General features: G+C 41.8%; 1 protein-coding gene across 2 annotated transcripts; it reads right to left on the bottom strand.

The window, feature by feature from the left end:
* Positions 1-204: 204 nt before the first annotated feature.
* Positions 205-24,317, bottom strand: camsap3 (calmodulin regulated spectrin-associated protein family, member 3). Of its 2 annotated transcripts, none has more exons than XM_044330950.1 (17): positions 23,832-24,317; positions 17,292-17,554; positions 9,701-9,841; positions 9,348-9,434; positions 7,963-8,101; positions 7,717-7,856; positions 7,520-7,604; positions 7,371-7,413; positions 7,218-7,273; positions 6,911-6,983; positions 4,692-6,825; positions 4,468-4,592; positions 3,926-4,218; positions 3,713-3,806; positions 3,014-3,132; positions 2,799-2,917; positions 205-2,668 (listed from the first exon to the last, which is right to left on the bottom strand). In XM_044330950.1, the coding sequence occupies exons 1-17, from the start codon at positions 23,956-23,958 to the stop codon at positions 2,369-2,371; spliced, it is 4,338 nt and encodes a 1,445-aa protein (XP_044186885.1). In that variant the 5' UTR covers positions 23,959-24,317; the 3' UTR covers positions 205-2,368. The 2 variants fall into 2 exon arrangements, with proteins under 2 accessions (XP_044186885.1, XP_044186886.1); XM_044330951.1 differs by having other exon boundaries at positions 6,911-6,947.
* Positions 24,318-25,064: the final 747 nt, after the last annotated feature.

Here is a 25,064-nt window from a genome sequence, read left to right as displayed (position 1 = left end):
TTTCACTGTTTACCAGAAGAGCTCTTTTCTGTAGATTCACTGTTTCTGCAGGAAGATTTTGCCTACACTGACAGGCTAATGGCATGAACTCATATCAACTTCACCCATTCAAAATTCAAAAAACAAACAAACAAACAAACAAAACAAAACCAAATGTAAATGGGAAAAAATAACATGGGAATGAAAAAAAACCATAGATGACAATGATTTAAAAAGGATTTTTATTTGTCTGGTCCAGTTGCCAAGGATAGTCAATTTATGAAATGAACATACATAATGTGCTGGCACAGATTTGATGACAGAAGAAAAAGAAAAACATAAATGTTATGACAACTTCTATGAAATGAATGAGCGACTTACCACCTTAACCAAAATGACATAAGTAGAACCTGAAACTAAACATCAAATGCACAATCTAATGCAAACCAAATAAATACACCTCTGGGTGAGACAGGGATTTCTAGGGGAGAATTGCACAGAATCAAAATATAGTGTTCAACTACCACATACTACTCTTGACAAACACATAAATACAAACATTCACTAATTCCATATGCACTCCTCCACACACACACACACACACACACACACACACACACACACACACACACACACTCAATCAATCATCTTAACATTTTTTTTTCTGAATGCTCCTCATTTTTTTCACATCTGTATTTGAATCTCATTCAATCAACACATTTGTTGGAGGCAGTCAGTGAATCGAAAGAAGACATCTGCACTGTGGCAGCTGCTGTAGTGCTTAAGACTGCAAAGGAAGATAAGAGGGCCAATTTCCCACAGATTTTGTGGCAACATTGACCTAATCACTAGCAACTGCAGGGTCAAGTGTTTTTTCCTAATAGCATGGACACACAGGCAAAAAACAGTTTGGCGATTTACATTCCCCCAGTTTTACACAAAGGAGTCTAGAGACTGTGTGGGGTAGGTGAGGGCTGTTACAGTCCGGAATGATCCTTCATCAAGAAACCTACTGTGTATATGTCTGGACACACAACAGGGAATCATATAATAGGAAACAGACTCCTTGTGACTTCAAGGATTTTTTAATCCCTAGACAAAAGGTTTCAGTACTTTTCAGCTGTTTGACAGTTTCTATTCATTCTCATTCACTCGTTCTCATCTCAAACATACATCTCACTAATGCTTAAGCAGCAGGCTAGCTTATTCGTAGCTTACAAAGGTCAACTTACTTTTTACAAATCATTGTCAAAAAATCAAAGTAATCAGCATTCAGTATATATTAAATCAGCATTGATTATCTTTTTCACACAGAGCTGTATCCAAGTAATGATGAATATGATAAAGCCCTCCTTCATGTTTCCAGTACTGTTTTTCAAGATAAGCTCAGATAACATTTCAATTCATCACATATTGAAAATGAAAAAGCAAGTTAAGAGGAACAAGTCACATGAATTTCATTCTTCTTTTAGCTCTCAAAGGCTGAAGCGATTTGTCCAGCAAAAAAATGTCAAAATAGTATAAAAAAACATCCAGATGTCTACAGCTGAAGGAGAGTTGGAGCTGAGCGGAGTGCACTAACTGTGGGGACACAGGCAGTTTCTAGGTGTGCAAGTTCACTGACAACCACAGTAGACACTACCAGTTCAGCCCACAGAGGAACCACCCACTACTGTGTTTTCTGGTCCTGACAAACCAGAGAAAACACCCCTGAATGGGATGAGTGGTTAGTGTGCCCTACATTCATATGAGAGCAGAGCTACCTGCAATTAATTTTCAGCTGAGATATCCTATCTGAACTGAGAGCTGAGCCACTCGTCTCAGCAGACTGGAGAGAGAGAGCCCTGGAAGAAGAAGAAAAGGCAGCAAAGGAAAAGTAAGCAGAATTGAGAGGGGTGGGAACTACTCTGGCCCACAATACTGTTGTGCGGACAAAGGCAGTGTGGTTGTCCCCTCTTTTTCTTACCTAAGAGTCAGTGAAAATGACTCCAGGGGCAGGGTAAGGCAAGGCAGGAGGAGGCAGGGTGCAAGGGAAAGAGAATTCTTCATCCCGACAGAATCAGTTCACATCACATTTTACAATCTAGGTAGACCTGGCGGAGCCAATCAGAAGCTCTCAAGAGAGAAACTATTGTAACTACGTCAGTTGAAGGAGAGAGTGGTTGGCCCTTTCTCTTGGTATGTAGAGTTGACTGGATTGTTCTCATGGTCCAGGTTGATAGCTGGTCAAAAATCTCATCAGTCATGCTGTCCACTGCTAGTCTAAGTTGGTAATGAACAATCTGAAGTGCCACATTGGCCAAAACAGAAGACGATAGGAGTCAAGCTGGGAGTTGGTTCCCTGAAATTGCAACATCTCTACCCATCTGGAGTAGAGATGTTTATTTGTTTATTTGGGGGTGCCAAGCTTCTTGGGAGTTCCTGGGCGCTTTTGCCAAAAGTGACCGGGGATGGTGAAGGCGTCAACACTCATGGACATGGTTTTGGACGGGATGACAGTGAACTGCTTGCGGTCAGAGGTGTACTTGTAAATGGACTCAACCATCTCAGGTGTGATGATGCGGGGGCCGATGCCTGTGAGCCGTACCATCTCCTCAGTTTCAGGGTTCATGGTGTAAACTGCTCTGAACTGACAACTGGTATCTCTGAAGAGGATGAGGAAGTGGTTGGCCGAGCTCTTCTCCATTTCCTGAAGAGGAAAGAAACGAGAAAGACAAAATAATTCAAGGTAAGTGCAGCTGACAACAGAAATCACAGTCACTTATAGCCTAGTTAGGGTGGAACTATCTGTTGGACTCTGACACAGCAGGATGGCTCACCTCTACAATCTTGTTTTTCTGTGGTTCATTGACCTTGCCAGCTAGGCAGCAGCGAGTGATAGCATTATGGATGATGAACTTGTTGGACTTAAAGCTAGGCTCCTTGTACAGCTTTGGTCCTGGAAGACACAACATTTCCAAATGTCATATACCCAACAAAATCATGCTTATTGGATTAGTTTTTTTAAACTCTTAGTTTGGAACATATCACTGACCTGTGTATTCTGGGATTGAGGCAGGGGAGGAAACAGTGGAGCCATTCTCCCAGTCCTTCTCTCCATTCTGAGCACTCCTTCGTCCTGGTGACACTAGCCGGGAGGGGGAGTGTGAGCGGCTGGAGGGAAGCAAAGAGGAGTTTAGTGACGAAAGTCAGTCATAGACCCTGAAGTTGTGTGTACATGTTGTATGTTACATGCACCTTTGCCCCTGGTAACACTGATAACAGCTACCACAGGTTGTAGCAGTGACTCAATGAAAACATGTAGTTTGTATAACATTACACATAAACACACTCACATGTGTAATACCTTAACATCAGTATTCTGGCAATATTTTGGGTAAGGCATTTGGTGTTGGGAGAAAATATGTAAACACAAGAAATAATTAAAAAAAAAAAGATCAACAATAATGAACATTAATTCTTCATTGTACTCTACTAAATCACTCAGATAAATCTTTAAGTAACACCACACATAATTTAGTACCATATGGTGATATCAACATTATCATGATATATTGCCCAGCTCTATTTGATTATAGAAGATTGACTAAAATTATTGTGTAAAATAAATGTTTATTTCTCTGGGACTTAAAACAATCATTACTCTGTTTCAAGCTTAAGAATTTTGTGCCTCTCCAACATTCATTGAAGCATTTATAAAGAAAATACCAGCCAAAGTCACTGTGCAGGTTACCTGGGAGACTTCCTGACAGTCAAGCCTCCAGAGTCATTAGCCATGGAAGACAGGTTCATGGTGGAGTGAGAGTACACCTTGTTCAGCCTGGTACCTAGTACGAGGAAGAAATATGGAAAAAGAAATTAAATTGAGAAAACAAATGCATGTGTGTGTATGAAGGGAGCATATAAAGACAAAAACCAGTGTCTGAAACATAATAGAACTATTTACCCATGAAACCTTTGACAGGGCTATGAGAGAGGGCTGAGTCATCTCTGAACACAGTCTTGGGTCTCTGTTTCTTGACACCACGAACTGTGGTGGGTTTCTGTCTCAGCACCTTGTCCAAATCTTCCATGATCTTCAGTTGCTGTCTGCGTTCATACTCCTGCCTAGTGAAGTCTCCTCTGCGCTGGGGTGTCCCCTCTACTGGTGGGGTGCGTGATGCTGGAGGACTGCCTGGGGTCTGGGGTCTGTCCTCACTCTTGTTCCCCCAGCCCTCGATGATCATCCACTGGGGCTTGCTAAAGATATAAAGAAAAGCAAAAGCAGTGATGAAAACCTTGATGTATCAGCTAAGTAATGGCAACCTTTTTTTTTGTATTCAATTACAATCAGCAATAAATGAATAAATCTAAATCATCATCAGTTACTTAAAAAAACCTGACTGCAGTAATATACAAGCTTTACAAATCTGACTGGTTTTAAAGTAAGTAATCCAATTTCAAAGTCTCCATTAAATGCAGGTAATTGAATTTAAAAAAGGGTCTCACTTGGATTCTTTTTCTTTTTCCTGCTCAAGTTTGCGTCTTTTCATCTCTTCTGCTCTCTTCTGTTGTTTCTCCAGCAAGGCTGCTCTTCGCTGAGCCATCTCATCCTCTGTTCGCTCCTTGTCATCCTAATAATAAAGACAGATTTTAATAAGGCAAGACTTAATTGACCTTTCTAAATACTAACATTTTTTTAGAATAGCACACAATAATAATCAGTCACCTACCTTGAAAAAGAAACCAACCCCTCCTTTCATCTCTGGCTCTGTCTTGTCACTCATTGAGTCAGAGAAAGCATCAGCTACTTGGTCATCCTCCTCTACGTCTCCTTGCAGAGAGGACAGTGAGATCTCTATCAAGCTACTGCGTTTGCCATTCATCACCACTGCAGGAGCATCACTCTCAAAGGAGCACTCTGATGGGGCACCAGAGCTGCAGCCTCCACCTGTAGGCCCTTCCTTCTTAGCCAGAGGACCTTGCGAGGGCCCTGGTTCCAGGTCCATGCTAAATATACTTTGATAGTCATTGGAGCCTACCTCTGACAGGGTGTCATCTGCTGCAGGACGGGGAGTTTGGGTAGGAGTTGGTATTGGGGTCAGTGTAGGTGTGGGGATAGGAGTTGGTCCAGATGAGCGCAGTTCGTCAAAACGATCAGAGTCACCAATGGAGAATGAAGATGAAGTCTGGACCTGGGATTGCCAAGGATTTACACGACGAAGGTGGGGAATGCGGTCAACATTTTGTGGTGGGTTGAGAACCCTTGACAGGGTTGGTACCTTAACGTCCATGGGACGACTGTGTTGGTGGTGTTTGGGGCTTTTAGGGGGCACAGATTGGGCTCTACGATGGACCAAAGGAGATTTTGGAGGAGTGGTGTGGTTTGAGAATTTGCGGGATGGAGACGGAGAGGACGAGGCTGAATTTAAATCTCTGGTGGATTCTCGTGACAGGCGTGCAGAAGGAGCAGTCGGGGTGGAGGTTTTAGGGCTGGCTGGAATAACCCAAGATTTGTTGCTGGAAGCTACACCTTTCTTCGTAATTAGTTGGTTCTGCTGCTCAGTGAGTCGCTGCATGTCACTTTGCAGGGAGCTAAGAGCTGCAGTCAGTTTGGACACAGCATTATTATAGTCCCCTAGTGGAGCTACCATTTTCTCACCAGGTGTCCCAGAGCCCTTCTCTCCTGGTGTACCTGCCTTCTCTTTGGGTTGACTGACCTGTTTGTTGAGCTTAAGTCCTCCTTTGATATTACCCTCATCCTCCACAGAGGGGCGCTGTTCATCTTGCTCCTGCTGCTCTTCCTCCTCCATTCGAGCTAGCCTTTCTTCTAGTGTCAAACGAGAGAGGTCTTCTTCTGTGGATGAGGTGCTGAACTGGCCATCTGCTCGGTCCCCCTCGCCTTCCTCCTCACGCTGCTCCCTCTTCAACTGCAGAAAGGCACTCTTGCCCAGTCTTTGCCGGTGCTTTGCAAAAATGGCCTCAATGCGTTTTTTCTGAGCTTCGATAGCTCTGCGCTTTTCTTCAAGCCGAACCCCTAGCTCAGACATTTCATTGTTTAGTTGTGGGCTCTTGCTTGGGCTTTCTTCAGACTTCTGTGCCCACGTGGTCATCTGAGGAGCAGAGGGGTCAATGGCTTTGGGAGAATCCATATTCTGTTTCTTTTTGCGTTCAGCAAAGCTGGTCATCTTCACACCACTGTCAGACACCTCTTTACCATGGTCTCTAACAGAGTGCGCACCAGAAGCAGGTGTGGTTGGAGTTGACTGGGCCTTAGGCATGTCTTCTGATGCATCCGAGTCCACACTGCCATCTCTCAAGACAGAGTCATCATCTCGTGAACATTCAGAAGCGTTTCTGGTGCGAGTGGGCTCCTTGGACTCTCCTGTGGGCCGGTACATCATTCCTGAGCGTGGTGGGGCAGAGCAGCTGATGGGTGCTAAGTTGCTGTTATGTCTAGAACTAGCAGGATCATCAGGAGAGTGGAGGTAGAAGCCATCAGGAGCACCGTCAGGGTGTAAACGTGGCTCCATCTTGCTCTCATTGTGGATGATTTGAAGGGCCTCTTCAATGGTTGGCAACTCTCCTGTTTCATTCACCCCAAGGCCATTCTCCTCTGCCAACCTTGGAATACTGGGAGTCTGGGTGGCCCAGGAAGCTCTCTGGGGACCGTTGGGCCCGGAGGGTTTGCCAAGCAAATGGCTGAGGTCTTCAGGAGGGGTATAGTGCACCCGAGTCATATTTTGGCCTGTTGGGTTGAGTTGGTCTGAGCTCACAGAGCGGGTTATCACAGGGTTGCCCATCACAATGTCCACATCACTGTCCAGGCCAAAAGGAATGCTGAAGGATACTGCCGACAAGGGGCGGCTAAGTAGAAAAGAAAGAGCGTAAGTACAAAAAATATCCAAAGATATACACATTGTTTAAATGGTAGTTAATATTTGGGCCATACCTGAGAGGTTTCTTGCTCCATGTCTTTCCAACTCCTTCTATATGAGACATTGAGGTAGACTGAGTCAAAGATCCTGAGTACAATGGGACACACACAGACATTTAAAAGGCATGCACACCACACAGGGATGCACATATCAACCACAACAGTAAATGGAAAAGTATGAACAAAAAGTTTACAAGTATCCATTAAAATAACAAAACCACACCGCAATACAACACAATACACAACTAAAAGGCAAACAAGAACTGAGGGAAATAGGTGAACCACATTGTGAAATGATAGAAACACACCATCTTCAGCTTACCTGACGCAGGGGAGGAGATGGGGAGAAAGGGCTTTTTGAAGATAGAAGGAGAGGTACTGTAAAGCAAAGAAACAATCTTTCAGTTCAAACAACTGCTTTATCTGAAGAATGTGCCAGACTACAAAAGTAAAATCATATTCAGATGTCCTGTACCTGTTACCACTCAAGCTACTTGGTGTTGCAGGTGTGGATCCATCTAATGAAAAAGAAAACAACCAATAAGACTTTGTAACAAACATTGAATTCATATTCTTACTGGTGGGATTGTATTTACACACAACCACAAAATTGGTGGCACTTACCTAACGTATCTATTGGCTGAACAAAATCTGGCCTTCGTACTTCAAACCAGCAAAGCAATTCTGCTAGGAAGCTCAGCAAATTGAGCTAAACAAATCACACAGAATAAATCAGGCATTAAGAAGACAATACAGTAAGTAAGTATTTTTGTTAATGTGCCCATCAGTCGACTAATGATTGGGAGTGTGAATGTCAGTACCTGAAGCTCCTGAGATGTGTATAGCATGTCCTCCAGTGCCAAGTTACAGCAACTCTTCAGACAGCTGTCACAGAATTCACGGATGAACTGCAGGTTGTACAAGCTGTCAGCTACAGACATGGACTCCTTCATACAAACATCTTACAGAGACAGGAGAACAAGGTGTTAAACTGACATAAACATATTGAGTACTAAAAGCCTGTGGGTATCCTTCTTACAGGACATTGCTACAATATTGGTTGGTACCTTCAAGTCTTAGCAGGCCAGGGCAATAATAATGTATGACAGCAGCAACAGCACAACCGTTGGACAGGTCTTTGACTTCATTGACTGCCGGAAAGATGGGCTTTTGTTTGGACTGAATTTTATCCTTTCTATAGCGGAGCTAAAACAAACAAACAAAAAAGACAATCAAATACTGCAGAGTAAGCTCAAGGGTATGCTGTTAATGTTGACATTAAAATATTTGACATATTATTTAATGCTAAAACCACCATCAAAGCCAGGATTTTCCAAACAAGTTTATATGCACAATGATACACAACAAAACCCGTTAAGAAAGAATTACAATATGAATGTTAGAAGGAGGACAAATAAAGGTCATGCTAATGTGTTGGGAGAGAGCACAGGTGAACAAAAGGCAGATGCAAAGGGAGAGATTTAATCAGAGCAGAAAGAAGGAAGGTTTTGTCAGGAGAAAGTGGGACAAGTGAGGGTCTCAGGAGGCATAGAAAATGAGAGAGAGAGTAACAGAAAATGAATAAAATGTTTCAGGTTAAAACACAGTATATAGACAAACAGCCCACTGTGAACAGGGACACGCTGTCAAGAAGCCTGTCTCTGTTAACCCCCATAGCCACTCACAATAAACATACATAAACAAACACCTCTGTCTCACAGAGGACCAGAGGAACAGGTTGTACTTGGCAGTTTCAAGGCTTGCCTGAGTACAGATTGTGATGCATGCACCACTCATGTGTCAATGTGTTTCGCGTCTCTGTCCTACCCCACCCTATGACATTGATACTGACGTGCTATTTAATACAGGGATATAAAGATGTAATGCACACTAGCATTCTCACACCAGCATGGAGGAAAAAAAAACACACCTGACCATCAGATATTTGCTGATAAAACTGATGAAGACACTGGAAGGATGGAGGGACAGGGGGAAGGAGCAGAGGAAAGGAGAGAACTTACAGGAACAAGTTTCCAGTACCAGCGAGTAGGACACTGTCAGAAAGGAAGAAGTACAGGAAATAGAGAAAGACAGGGAAATGGAGAACAGGAGCACAAGGAGAGATATTAAGCCAACAGTGAAAGAACTAGACAAACAAGAGAAAGGGTTGTGGTGATGGTACGCTCTTGGAAAGACAGGACAACCTTGTTGACAAAGCAATGACACCTTTTTTCTTTTTTTATTGTGTGTCAACAAATACCTGTTGTGCTTGTACAGTAAGAATGAGTAGGGGCTTGCAAGTGCAGCAGAACAACAATGAGCTTAATACACTGAACTTCATGTGCTTTTTTAGTTTTTAGTGCATAATCCCAGACAGATTATCATCTGTGTTTGGATATAATGATATGTGGAACGAAACAGAAATACACTGGACATTTAATGCAATACTCACAGAGGGCTGAACAGGTTGGGGCTCTGTGATGGCCTGAGATGTGTCACTATGGGCTCCTTCAGTAAGTTCCCTCAGCTTCTGGTTTAACTGAGAGCATGCCATGAAGACAAAATAGTTAAAAAAACAAAACACATTGATAACAGATCTGAAAGTATAAATGTATGTTGTCACCTCTTGAAGACATAGTGGATTAAAGAATTACAGCATTCTGTTTTGTAGCTAAACAGACACTGGTTCATCTAAAACAGCTACAAAAGCTAAAAATCTGAACAGAACACACTGAGTCATTTCTAACAGGATATAATACAAAAGTCTGCTTTATAGACAATGTTTCTCTCTGGCTTGCTACTTACCCCATTAACCCAATGAAGCAGAGCATCCTCCCAGCTAGACGCTCCGCCCAGTAGGTCAGCAGAACCACATGTCTTCACCGCAGTCACTGTCTCCATGGCTCCCACAGCCATCAGAGCATCTATCACTGCCAGGTGAGCACTCTGCACCAATCACATGGAAGAAAAAAGAGGAACTGTCAGAGGTGGGACCATTCACAGCAAGAGCCCAGACAGCATCAATCAATTACAGCTAACACAATAATACTGGACATTGACATTTCCACTGCTCTGAATGGGCACTGCTTACTGCAGAACAGATCACCACTCACTGCTGCAGTAAAAGCATTATTTACCAGCAGCATCCTCTAGGGGTCACCAGAAGCCAGCTGTGAGTCAGCAGAAACACTGACAGCAGTTCTCAGCAAGCAAACACCCACACCAGTAGAAATGGGTGAACTTTGGACTCTTGTTTGTACAATCATTAAATCATTAAATAGGCAATGGACCTGTAATATGATAACACTTGTGTCCCAGGACTGTCATTCCTCAGCTGCTTTCCCTTTATTTGCCTTCTCTTCAGTGTACTTCCCTTTTGCACAGTGAAATATTCCTTTATGACTCATGTGCACCAGACTGCAGGATAAATGAGGGAATGTAACTAGATCTCCAGGGAGCACAACAAAAACAGCATTCTCTGGAAGAAACAGGTGTTCTGCATCTTTTCTGCAGTTTTGGTGTACGGATGTGTCTTTCTCAGATAACATAATGGATATAAAACCTACTTCAAATATTGTTTTTTTTCCCCATACAAATATAACAATCCAACACTCTTGATCACACATATTTAACATTCCCAAGCATTTGTATCCAACATGCATAAGAGCATTTCCTCATACTTGAGACCCCATTACAGAGGCCTTTCTAACGGCCAGAGCCCATTAAAATGCACCACCAACATTATCAGCTCAGTCAGAGAGAGCGCCTTAACTCTATAAACCTGTTAGCTCATTAGAAGTTGTGCTCCATTCGTGCCATGGGGCTGAAACTAAGAGTCCTTTATATGTCTAACCTCCATATTTCTGTGAATGATTCAGATATTCAAACAAATACGAGTGCATTTGATTTTGTTTTTTTCACAAAGAATCAAGCACTTCTGTCCTTTGTCCAGTTTTCCATCCGGTTTTGTTTCTTTTTGAAATTCTTAAGATCATTATAATAGCAGCCAAATAAAGTACTTTCAGGTTTTATCCGCCTATACTGGGTCATACTCATTAACAAAGTCAGTACTGCAGGGCTAAAAAACAACTTAGAAGAAAAAAAAAAAGAGACTGGAAAAGGAAATGATTAGCCTGTGGGGTTGTTCTATAAACAACTCTTCCTCCTTACCTAGTAAATGTATGATCCTTCTGTCTTTGTCTCCTCTATATGTATCACTTTTACCTGCAATCCAACAAAAGTACTCTTAACTACTGACTAACTGCAACAATCTTGTTGTTATAATTCATTTTGGCCAACAGAGAGGACGGGCAGGTCACAAACAACACATTCCTGTCATGGGGCCATTCCTTCAATCTACCAATCTTCAGTTTTGAGCCTAATCCGTGAAAATCAGTGCCTGCTCCCTTTTACTACTTACTAATTCAACTTTAGAGGCCAGACATTCCTACTCTAACCTCTTACGTTGCCCCAGATGGGGGCTGGTGGCAGTCCAGCTGCGTGCATGAGCCCTGTCTGCATGTCTGCCTACTCAACCCTGATGTAAAGTGCTGACCTGAGCAGGCCCTGTGCTGGGGCGGGCAGGGCGGGCTATGCCAGCAAAGGCTTGTCGGATAGCATTGGGACAAACTCTCTGGATGTGCTGCAGTCGGTCACTGGGAGCTGTGTAGCCCTGGCTGGCCTGCCCTCCTAACATTGTTGCCAAGAGTAGGGCTGCTACTTATATGTCTATGAGAAATGACGTTTCCGTTCAGGGGAAATGTCTGCAATACAGACTGATGAGACAAATGGCGTGACACAGGGACTGAGGCCAAGGCACCTGATGAAAAATAATCCTCTCAGAGCACTATTACATGGGAGTAATAATCAAAACATGAACTTGGCGCAAATTCAATTAAATAGCATATCTACTTTCATACTGTGATTATATTAACATATTATCGCATTATCATTTTACAAAACACTGTAGTCTAAAATAATGATCCTGAGCATTTTTTAAATTTTAAACTAGGCACAACATCATCATATTTTCACATCGTATTCTCATCATATACAATCACATATTTTATATGTGATTCTACATACATTTGTCATATTGTGATATAACAATATTGAAAAAAAACTAAGTTGTGATGTTGATTTGAATCCATTTCTTCTGAGGTCACTTTGAAAAAGAGATCTTGATCTCAATTAGACTGCCTGATTAAAATAAAACATATTGCCCAGCCCTGCAACACAGGCTGATGCTGAGCTAAATTCTGTCGGTAGATGTATTTCAAACACTGTCTCAAAACAAAGTGATTTAAGGTGGGAACGTATTTTTGCATTTACCCACAAAGTGTAATCATAGGATGCAGCTATGGTCACAGTGTGAAAGAAGACAGGATGACGGAGGGAAAAAGAGGAAATGAACAAAAGAGAATGACAGACGTTCAGTGAGAGTGGCCAACCCTGTTGTCATGCTGTACAGTAATTATTCAGAGGAGAGAGTAGAGGGTAATTCATGACAAAAAGTGGAGAATGAAAGGAGAGGAAGGGGGGGGTTGCTGGTGGATTTCCCGTTGCCGACCCAGGAGAGCTCGCTAAGCTAAATCACAAGTCTCCCTAATGAGAGGGGAGAGAGGAGCAACTCTAGAGCACACAGCAAAGAGCCTGCCAGATCACCATAACAACCAACCAGCTGACCCACAATGCATCTCAACACAAGCCTGACCGCAGCACTGCTCTGTGCTCCTGGCTTAGCACCGGCTCTCCACTCTGAAACATTCACCCAAACAGTTAGCATCCCTCAAACCGATGTGACATAGAGAGGAAAAATTAATACCTCATCAATTAACCCCATCGACATGAAGCTCTATTTGGCAAATCTGCTTGCATACTTGTGTCAACAACAGAGCTAAACAAAGAATGCTAAGGCATTTTGTGGATCATTAAGTGAGATTATGATGTGGGAAAAAATCTGATTATGTCTGAAATATGACTTAACCCCATCCCCCTACCCTGCTTACTGCCGACTGTGGGGGAGACAAACAGGGATCAAGCAGGTCTGGGGCCCAGCAGGGGATTTCGGGCAGAAGGCTCTCTTAAAGGACATAGCTATATGAACACTGATATGTACGCTCATCGAGCACTTTATTAGGAACACGTGCAATCAAATGCAATCCAATACAACAGCTCTGCCATAAATTCGACTTTTACAAAGTTTATTCATTTTCAGTTTTTGTTGACACTGTCAGGATGGTGATAATTCTACTTTGTTTATTATTGAGGTCGTGGTACTGTGATGCATTATATTGAAAAGTGTTTGTAATATTTTGCCCCCTTCATGTATGTTAATGAGGTAGACAAAATATTAGGAACACTTTTCAATGTATTGCACTCCAGTAAACCACCACCACCCACTACAACCTCAATAATAAACAAAGTAGAATTGTCAACAAAAACTGAAGATGTATAAGCTTTGTTACAATTTATGGCAAAGCTGTTGTAATGAATTGCATAAGATTGCACAGGTGTTCCAAACAAAGTGCTCGGTGAGCGTATATAAACTACACATTATATATATACATACACACATACATACATACATACATACATACATACATACATACATACATATATATATAATTTATTTTTTTTTTTTTTATACACAGAACCTGTTTAACATGTGGGAGATAAGTTTAATTATTAGCCCACATTAGTTTCCCATCAGCGAAGGCCTGAAGCAGAACAAATGGTGTAAGATGATGGTTAGCGTTTCTGATAGACTGCCACTTCTATTTTCAACTAAGCTCCTGACTGATGCTCACTTGACCAGAAACCTGCCAACACAGCAGTATGATTTAAGTTTCAGTGCCAATCCAAAACCAACAGGGGCTCGGGGAGGGTTAGCTGCATTATGGCTATATGACTTACTTTGTCACTGTGGGAACAAATGCTTAACCTCATCTCTAGTGCAATCAATATCACATATGTATGTTTGAAATGGATAATTATGGTCATATATTACTGTCTCAGCCAGCAATAAATGTAACAAATCAGTCTGATGTTGGTGGGTAGGTGCATGGTGAGTCAGTGGTCATCTCTGGCGTGTCAACCAATCATGGACGATGACGTTCAGTCTGCATGGCAGATTATCTCTAATCTTCACAGATCTTTATCCTCAATCTGAGGAGTTATGGGGGCTGGGCCACCACTAGAAGGACAGTTACCGGTAGAGGACACACACACACACACAGTGCAAGTAGCAGACAGAGGCAGCTGGAGCCTCCATTGCTTAGCCCCACTAGAACGAGGTCTAAGGACTTCCAGTCTACAACGCTCTCCTTTCAGGAGCTTGGGTTGCAGGAGAGTTGCCACTGACTTGGTGTTTTAAAAACTGCACCTCTTGTCATAGGATCAAAACAGGGAAAAACCATCAATACTCACCAAACATATGTCAAACTTGTCCCTATACCATGTATACAAATATGTCCAGCCTGTACGGGTTTACAAGACACCGCAACTTAATATAATCTAGATCCAGAATAGCAAATTTCACATAAATTCTAAAGTTAGACTTTCAGACCTTCCTGTTTCCAGTTAAATTAATTTACTACAACTAAAGCATTTATATAAACACACAAAAAACAAGATGAATATATGGCAAACAGACAAAAATGGGAATCCCTTTTCACTTCTAGATCACACAACACATGCCATCCATTTTACTCTTAAATATTTTTGAATCTCACTACTAACTAAGGAATTTCAAGGTCAAGAGACAGGAACAAACAACAAATAGCTCTTCATTCTGTAGCTTCATCTTACAATTTAATGAAGAGAATGATTACTGTGGTACAGTTTTGTATGTTTTAAGTGAGCAACGGTGTGTCTGTTTTTGCCCTACTTTGTCCATAGCACCAAGTGTGTAGTTTTATAGACAGGAAGTCACTGGTGCTCCGTACTGGCACTGGTGCAACATCCCAAGCCAGTACCAGAATATTTATGGGCTAGGATAAACCTACATCCTTGCTTTTTTACATGAGCCAGACAATGCCACAATGATCAGCAGTGATGTAAAATGTGTGAGGTATCAATAACAAAGCAGAAAGTCACTTAGCAGTTTACCTGACAGTCATGTTTACCTGTCAGCAACAAGCACAACTCTACATACTTTTATGTACATGCACTTAATGTTATCCCCTTGTTTGACATAGATACGTAAAGCATTAATATACAGCAGTGCTGCAGCAGATTGCTGCTGCTCCAAAGCCGTTTACTGGCCAAGACCCACATTGATGCTCCATCCTTTATGCTGCTGCAGCATGACCCACTTTCCTTGCTTGCCACACTGTAGCTACAGTGCCAGTCAGTAGCAGACAAGCTCAGAGAGCAGCCTGGGACCAAGCAGCTCATATACCAAAGCAGTGAACAGCAAATGCAGCATTACAGCCAAATTAAGAGTCACAGCCAAAATAAGAGTTTAGTGATCAGGATTTATAGCTGAGAATCATCACACAGAGATGAGATGCACGCAAGCTGACAAATTTATGCACACACAAGTGACAGCAGCACCATGCATAATAGAGACCTACTGTGTCATTAGGCCGTTATTTCTGGTGCTGTAGTGCTGATGATGATGAAATTGTGGTCATTATCCCTATGAATACAACTTTAACCCTTTTTGCTTGTGTTCTTAAATATTTTTGCCACTGAATGTCTCATTGGTGCCTTGTGGTGTAAGATCTGTCTGTGCAGGTGGTAATTGTCAGAAGTCCTACTGCAGACCTCTGGTACTATACTGAGTACTATACTGAATCAACACACCAAGAGTGATGTAGTGGCACTTAAAGTACCAAAATAGATGGCAGTACTGATGGCAGAATATTGAAATAGACACGGATACCTACATTGTTAGAGTACTGCATATTACTTGTGGAGACAGAAGTAGTACAGAATTAGGCAATAACACCAGGCAATAATAACAGTAACAAAGCAATAACAATTTAAAAAAAAATCATGATTAAAAGGAACCCTCTCCATTCTGTCTTTACCAACTTTCTGTCCTGTGTTATATCCTTCATTTAAATCCGTACAAAAAACAACAACAACAATCTGTCCAAATCCAAATCCAAGTAAAACCTCCTCAGTATTTACATTATTGTGTCATATTAGAAATATAAATAATACCATACATTAACAAAAGATCTAAAATCTCACATCAATCAACTCTACTGTGAATGGTCACACAACATCTAGCCTATGCTATTTGACTTAGAAAATGTCACAGATGCATGCACATCTTTTCAAGCATACAATTAAGCTCATCATCACTATAGCACTAGCAGTGCTGCACCTGCTGCAGTGGCCAGTAGACAGCAGCACTGGAGCAAACAGCTTTCAACTAACAACAACAACACCATCTCTAAAGATCCCTGGAGACGCTCTACTTAGCTTAAAAACACAAAGCCTGCATAAACCACTTGTATGCAGTTGTAATGCAGTTTGTATGTCATTTCGTAAAGAAGACAATAGTCTGTATAAAGGGAGGCATTAGGTACTTTAAAATTCAATTACAGCAAATTGTTGTTGTGCCAGCTGAAACAGAGGAGCAGTAGATGTTCCATCAGACCTAAAATCACCTCTTCACTTGCAGACTATTGTGATTCCTCATTTGGAAACAAACAATCATCTGTAGGTTTTCAGGCTGAAAACCTATACAGACTACATTATGTGTGTGCTGAAGAGAGACAGAGAGACATAGAGAGAGAGGCATAGAGAGAGAGAGAGTGAGAGAGTGAGAGAGAGAGTCAAGGGCTAAGAGGACAAACCAGTTTCTCTTGATTTAACTCACTGAGCCAGCCCAGAGTATTCTCTCAACACAGTATCTTAAGTTTCAACGAGAACTGTTTAACCATTGTCCTGCTACTGATCTGGAGCATCTATTGTATCCAGCCTCTCCCTCCCTCTCACACCCTGGAATTAAAGTAGTTGTCCCTTGTGTCACAATGACTGTCCTAGTCCTAGCAGCTGGATCCACTCATTCTCTGGGATCAGCTGGGGGCAGTATAGAGGGGTGGGGGTGGTGTTGGATGAGTGGGGGTCTTTTTGATATCCTTTAATCCCTTGAATCAAAGCATAAACAAGCCCCTATATCGACAGCCGAGCCCACTCGACCCCTTCTGCCTGAATAGCGGAGTCTCTGCTTCTGCAGGAGGAGACATTCACTCCGTATAGTGATTGTCAAACATGAAGTCATTTCTAGCCCAGCAACAGTTATGACTTCTCCTTGGATCAATTCATGTGGGCCACTGGCCACAAAATGGTCTAGCAGACAGGTGTGGTGTCATCAGTTATGTGTTTACTGTTCCCATAACCATTAAAAACTGTTTCTATATAAACACAATAACTTTACCATTTTGATGGGCTTATGTCGGAGGTCTGTATCAGTCACTGGTGTGTCCTTGTCTTTGGAGACTATGCCTCTTTCAGCGAGAAGCTGCAGCAGGGCAACGTTGTCTTTGGGCTGTGCCTCGACTCCGCTGCCCCCCATTAATAGGGTGTAGGTGCGGCAGTAAAGCTCTGAGGACTGCAGGAGGCGCGTGACTGGTGGTTTAAGGTGCTCCTGTTCATACTGGTCACAGTAGAAGGGGTCACGCAGCTCCACAGGGACATTCTCTAAAAAAAAAAAAAAAAGAGTCAAAACATACAAACACAGTTAGATAAGGTCCTGGAACAGTGGTGCTACTATATAGCTGGGTGCAAAATGAACAAACAGTATGTCCAGGGTAATGTATAGATAGGAAGACATTCTGAATGCCCTGGAAATAAGAGAAAGTTCTTTCAAAAGATCATCATGAGCTGTTCTGTTGTTGCTAGCACTGAAACCTGCTTTCTGCCAGGTTCGGTAGCAGATTAATACAACTGGTGTATACCCTAGAGTGAGTAAAGCAGAGCAAGTATCAAGGTCAGTGGGGCATGATGAGCTCAGAGGTTGGCATCTGGAGATTACAAGATGCTCTGCCACTTGTTTCTTCCTTCTTTTTAAACCTCTGGATCATGTCAGTAAAGCCTTTGAGAAAATTGCTCTTTCAGATCTTCACAGAGATGATGCAGTAGCAGTAATCAAAGAATCTAAACTTACAGCGTCCAAACTATCAAAAGCAAATGAGAAAACTCTGTTTCTCTGATTCTGTTCCAACTCAGAGAAAGTGTAGCAAAGCAATATGTAGCACTCTTAGTGGCTAGCTGAAGATAGCTAAATAATCTGTTCGGACAGGTCTTTCTGTAATTACGATCACAGCAAACATTGTCCCAAAAACACACACTTGACACACCCTCTGAGAAACTGGTTTCTCCACGTCTAGACCAACAGAGCAGCAAACTCAATAGACTGTGTCTCTGTACAAACATACTGGAATAAGCACCTCACTGTTTTAAAAAGGGCCTTCAGGGAAAAAAGTTGACGAGCTGAAATACCAGCAGTCTACCTGAAAAGAGAATGTCTAAACTAAAAGTGATGTATGTTGTGTTTGAGTGCCTATGATTGTGCCTAACAGAGAAACAAAGGGGGTTATTACAAGGGAGGTGTCACTATGTTGTTGTGTCATTATAAAGTCATGTAATGGATCCACTGACATCAGACAACAAAACGCCCAGCTTTAGAGGTCAGACAATGCCCTGTTCTCCGTCTCTCACTCTCACTCCATGAGGACTATAGTTGTCAAACAATATTGTGAGAGTCACGCCACATGGTCCTGTTAGTCGTGAATATGCTCCTGTGTGCCAAAACTACAATGTCCACTTTACTGCTGTAAACACTGTGACACACCAACCAAATTCACATCTTCTATGTAGTTACATACTACTGTACATGTAAAATAAAATAAAAAGTCTTCCCATGATGACATGTAAAGAAAAAGAAAACTTCCCCAGAAGGCAAAGCAGGATGCAAATGTCACAACTCAGTGAGATGAGAAAGATAGACATTAGCATAATTTCCCTAAGAGACAGTCTGGCCATGAATGATGACATTGTGTGTCCCATATATCACAGAAACAAGCTAGGTACAAATGTTAGGTTGCAAATCCATAAATCATTTTCCAAAACAATGCACCTGCACAGCAAAACATAGGCAAAATCCTTCAACAGGCACACACCTTATGTAAAAAGAAGTAACAAATAACAAGCTGGTAGCCACAGGCATAACTAAGCCCAAGCAAAAAGGAATGCGATACCTCCATAATGTTGACATCAATAGACATCCATTGAAGTATTCAGCTTAAAAACACAAGCTTCGGTGTGTTTGAATAAATTTCACAGGCCATGAGGGTCAGGCCATATCTACTGGTTTTGGTCAGAAGGTACATATCAAATGTATGCAAAGTTTATTAACACATAACCACATTATCATAGTGGGTGAGCAGTGAGATCACACTTTAAGTGAGTGTTTCAAGCAAGCATTTGTCATTTACAGAAGAGATTTTGACCAACTTAACCCGTACCCCCCTCAAAGAGCTCTGTGAGGTAGCTGACCCTGACCCTGTTGCAGCTTGCCTGTGGTCGGTTCAGCTGTGTCGGGCTCCTATCTGTACTGACCTGCATTGCTTGATAGCCTGCTGATAACAGGAGCCATGTGTCCTTCTACCTCATTGACTGATTGAGCTAGCCTGCTGGTCATGTCACAGACATTACCACACGTGTCTGACAGTAATCAACAGACACAAAGCAACACAAACACATCCAAACAAAGATTGGTTCAAATCTTCCACAGTTTAAACCAAGCTGGCTCCTTTGGGAGAAAAAGGTTAGACATGACCCTTACATTTAAGTGGAACAATCAGCATTGGATTGTTTCAAGAAGGTTGTCACAGTAACAGTGAACATTAAGTACCTCTCTCTATTAATAACATGGCACAGCAGTCTGCAAAACCTGCTGGATTTGACAATCTAAACTCTCAAGCTGCTTACTGGAACTCTTCAGGTACCCTGGCAAGGAATAAATAATTTGAAAGAGCTCAGATATGCAGAAGTGTGCAACGTACAAGCAGGAAGTTCAAATAACAAGATTAGTTATCTCAATTTCCATCCTAAGTGATGTTTAGCCTATGTGAAGCATCTGTGCATACCTGCCAAATCAAAAATCCTGTTTGGTGACAATATTTTATTACAATCCCATTTCTGGAAAATATTATAAAAATGAATAACTGCACATTATGTGTGTTTTGATAAGGCTGTTGGTTGAACCTTAAAAACCCTCTGTGGAAAACTGAGCTATAAACATTTTCATCATGTGGTGCAAAAGTTCAAACACAGATGATTATCTGCTCTCATTTTTAGAACAAAGCAGGTACTGTTTTGTTGCCCCAAAATCCAGCAGTGGTAAGAAAGGCTGTGTTAACACCCTTCCCTACCCATGTGACCACTAGTTCTGAGTGATATGCTAATGCCAACACAAATGTTAAAATGCAACTTCTTAAACAATACTGCAAGAGTCATTAGACTTGTTTACATTTTTAAGACATTTGCAACTATAAGGGATGATACATTTACCAGATGATGCATATATTATCCTCCAGCTGGAATAAATATCTCAAATCGAGAAAAAAAAACAAAAACCAACAAGAACTTCAACTGCACTTACTATTTAACTATAGTTAGCATTGAAACTAAGAGATACACATGCACGCCCTTAATAATGCTCATGTATTTGATCAATGCACCGACCCCTGACAGATCATGCTCAGGAAAAAGTACACTTCAAGCACTACACAATGAGTGACCCAATACATTCACAAGGTTCACTCACCATTAATATGACATCCCTAACAGCCCTGTGTATCCTGTAACACATCACTACAGACAGCGCACTAGTATGACATCAGCACAGTAGCCTTAAATTGCATTAAAGGGCCAGTGGGCACAGGAGCACATCCTATAGACAGGGAGTGTGATTACATTACGGGTGCTTGAGAGACTAACAGGACAAGGTTGGATGACAGGGTGACGAAATATGCAGGAAGCATCTTGGCAGGTACCCACCCTGAAAATGTGTCCTCAAGTTACACACCACCTCAAAACCAGATCTTTGTGCACTGTTCTGTAGCTTACTTTGACCTTTGACCTCTCTGTGTAGTGTGGCAATTGAATACAGGCAAAAGTATCATATTATCTTGAAACACACTGTACAACTCAACAACTGTAGGAAGGAGTTTATTCCAGTCTGGAAGAGTTTCATTTAGCATATGATAGGACTTCCTCCTACCTCTTGAGTAAACACTAATAGCAAGCTAACATCCTCCTCAGGTCCTTGTCCCCTGTTTACTCACCACAGTTACAATGACTAGGAGATGATGAGTAATCATTCCAATAGGATTTCAGTATTATCCGAGCAGCTTTATAGCTAGGTGGAGCTGACATGCAAAAGAAAGACAGGTTTTGAAACATGCGGGTACAAAGGTGGCATGGTTACACTAATACAAAAACAAATCATATCAGGATACCAAAGAGACTGACGACCAAAACTGGGACTGGATAAGCTGGGCTATATGCTGTTTTGTAAGTGCTAATTAAGTTGTTTACATATGGTTTACAAACTAGCACAAATTACATAAGTAGTAAGTACTCAAAAGGAAAACTGAAAAACAGACTACTCATATATCATCCCTATGACTGTGTCAGTTAATATGAGTAAGTTTCTCCCCTGCCTTCAAACTGGTGAATCAAGAGTTTCTGGTCTCATTCCAATGAAAAGGCAAGAACTTGTTTGAGTCACCCTCAAATGATACATCATATGTGACAGCAACTTCAAGGGTAGATCATAAATTACATCCCCGCCTGACCACTTTTCCTTCACTTTGATTAAAAACATTCTAGATAAATTATAAATCAAGGCAAATGATAAGAAGACACTGTCTGTCAAATATCTGCCATGCAACACTTAAAAATACATATAGCCTAATAAAAGATATACAGGCCTATATATTGCGCATCAAAAAATAGCCACATAGAGTTTAAAATGTACATTTTGTAATCCAACATATATAATCCAGCATTGACTCTTACTCATTCCAGTATAAAATGTAATAATGAGATTTTTTGGTGGCTCCTAATAGTATTATTATGAAAACTCCAAATTTAATGTTACTGGGCAGATAAAACAGTGTCTATCGGGAACACCCGCATTGTGTGCTGTCAATTGCTAGAGCACAGAATTGTGGCATTATTGCCTCCCTCTCATACGGATGGCTGCGTGCTTCCTTGTCTGAAGGAGACAGGAAAAGTAAGTGCTGCAGCTCTTTTTTTTGGCCTTTAGAGAATTTGACAAGGTTTAAGTGCTATGTTTCAAACTGGTATGGTTAGGCAGTGTTTTAACATTATTAGGCCCTTGCCAACTCCCATTAAAAGCTACTTTCCAGCTCTTAACGGTCCCCCATCTAAATAAAGACTTGAGATGTAGTTGATGTGAAAGTCCCTTTTGTATTGCAAAAACTCAGAGATTAAAAATGTCATCTATTAGGTTAATTGACCTGGAAGAGCTGAGAACCAGATGACCCGGTCTGGTTCCTGCTGTTGTTTTACACAGCTTTCTCGAAAGGGACTTGATGATGTCATCTTGACTTTGCAAAAAAACATCAGGCTGTCTCAGTGAGGCCATTAGGTAGATTAAGACAAAAGCTACACATAAATGCAGTACTCATATTCCTGTAGCTTGGCAAGCAGAGTGACTTTGACCAGAGGGCGTGGTTGAGGAGCACACAGAGGCTGCAGCAGCCTGGAGTGGTGGACCCAGGGCCTGCCTGGGATTGTGTAACACGCAAGTCATGTTGTTAAAGTAAAACAGAGTTCACCTCGCACCCTTTCCAGCCCAAACTGAGGGAAGTCTGATTAAAACCTTGAACATTAACCTTCAACTGAGTTTTGTATTTACATGCACATCTCAGGAATGTGAACTTCCTGAGATGTGTGTACTTATTTTATTTTTTTGTCTGAGTTGCTTAAGTAAATGTACCCAAGATTACTTGAAAACAGCTGCCCTATCATTAGACTGGTGGTAAAATACAGTAGAAATTAAATTAAAGGGGGGATGTCATCAAGCCTCTCTGAAACAGGACTGTTTCAGTGTCTTCCTTGTGAAATCTAATCTTTCCCAGATTGGACTCTAAAACAGAGAGACTTGTTATCACCTCAGGGTCAAAGCTGACGTTGTTTTTAAGACTTGGCTCATGAAACCTAAGGCAAGACAATGTCTTATGATACGTATGCTCTATGCAAGAAAATTATTTTCTTTAGGTGGGTGTGTTTTTGCTACATAGAGGCTGGGTGTTTCTCAGAGACGCCTTCAGAGGTTTGATGACCAAGGATACTAGGAAAAAAAACCTTGATAAATTGTGATAGTATAACAGTCTGTATTCACTTTACATTAGTGCAGAATGAATTATGAACTGCAGAGGAAACTACTGTTCAAATTGGCTACTGTAGGGGCTGTCATCCCTGAGAGTGAAGAATGGTACTGAAAATTATCTACGCCCCATGTGCCATGTCAACAGGATTAAAAACATACCCAGCAGTCTGCAATTTCTGACTGAAGCCTGGCGGCTACAAATACGACAAAATGGGTTAGCGTGATAAGGCCTAGGGAGGAGGCCCGTTTCTCTGACACACACACATACACACACCTATAAAATGTGACCACCCATTGACTGAGAACAAATGACATGTGTCAGACTCAAAAAAATGCATACAGTGCATGGTCTCCCTTTCATATGCTGCTCTTTGTGCTGAAAATCGCTGAGCGTTACACACACTGCAGTTCACCTACATGCATATGCTTTCCGCTGCACCGCCGAACAGAATATAAACATATTGCTGGAAAACAAAAGGATGGTGGTCTTCAAACGACCTCTCTGAGTATTTCTATAACTCACCAGGCCTGCAGCCAAAACTAAAAACCTACCTGCATTGCCGTAGGACTTTGCCAATAGCCATCCGACACTTGCGCATATTTTTGCTCTAGTACAGTCATACAAATCCAATGGCTTTATGTCGGGGACCACAAAAGTCTTCCTCACGGAGTCCACCATGTCGAGTCAGTAAAAAATATGAAGCGGTGCTGGCAAAAAAAAGAGGCTACAAGACAAGTATAAATTATTCAAGCAATCATTCTTTCAGTGGACTATCCCACACGACCAGGGCTGGGAATACGGATGTGGGTAAGGGTTTTGTCGGGAAAATATCCGCCCCGGAGCTGCTTCCAAGCCAGATAATGTCCTTTTCTCTGCAGTTATGGAGACGAAATCCCTCTCGAATTACGCCTTACGACCAAACGATGCCCCGACCCGCCGGGATACTACAGCAAACCGGACTATTCCCCTCGTTTTTACCCTTCTTCGTCCGCATTGCTGTGTAGTACGCAGCTCCACTGAGAGCCTGGCCGATTGACTACCAGGTGCTCCTCACTGGCATCACTCACTCATGCCGTCATCCAATAGGAATTGAGCTTGGGCGATGAGGGGCGGGACCTGCCTGTGTGAATGCACACAGCAGGTAGAGATGAGGTGTGCCTTGCTACAGGTGCCTCTACTGGAGGGACACGTTTTGACTGGGAATGCCAAGTATGGACAAGCGCTCTTATAATAGGAATATTTGCCGTGACAACAATTTTATACATGTATTGTATGTATGTATTTTATACATAAATGCTGACCAGAGGAGGAAGCACTTAGATCATTTTATTAGGGCCCCAAGTAAAAGTAGCAATGCCATGATGTAAAAATACTCCATTACAAGTTCGATTTTACTTGAGCTAAAGTAACCTAAAGTTGCCCCCTTCAAGCTGTTAGTGTTGAATATATTACATTTGGTCATTATTATAAGTGAAAATTTAAGCCACATTGTAACAGCTGGTTAAGGTTAAACTAATCAATACAATTTTATTATTTGGGTGGTTCAACCTGCATAGCATGGTCCACCCCTACATATATATTTTCGTTGATTCATCTTGATAAGACATCTCCTCAGGAATGGGTTGGCATGCTCAAACTTGGCTTGATTGATATCACTCCTTTGTTTGTTTGTTGCAGGACAAGTTACACCTTTATCATACTCATTATAGTTTGGTGATCTCATGTAAATCGCAGCATAGCTTTGCACAACTCCAACCTGAGCAGGTTTTTATCAGCCAAAAAAA

This window comes from Thunnus albacares, chromosome 17 (genome assembly GCF_914725855.1).
Source record: "Thunnus albacares chromosome 17, fThuAlb1.1, whole genome shotgun sequence".
In the NCBI taxonomy this organism is placed as follows: Eukaryota; Metazoa; Chordata; class Actinopteri; order Scombriformes; family Scombridae; genus Thunnus; species Thunnus albacares.
The sequence above is the reverse complement of the archived record's forward strand: the minus strand, read 5'-3'. Positions and strand labels throughout refer to the sequence as shown.

Bases quoted from the DNA above. Each gene is read 5' to 3' on its own strand.
- camsap3 (XM_044330950.1), bottom strand. From the start codon at position 23,958: ATGGTGGACTCCGTGAGGAAGACTTTTGTGGTCCCCGACATAAAGCCA. The intron at 7,414-7,519 runs GTAAGTGCCACC...CTTTTTCATTAG, and splicing joins TCAGCCAATAGATACGTTAG to ATGGATCCACACCTGCAACA. The intron at 7,274-7,370 runs GTACAGGACATC...TTTGCTTTACAG, and splicing joins AGTAGCTTGAGTGGTAACAG to TACCTCTCCTTCTATCTTCA.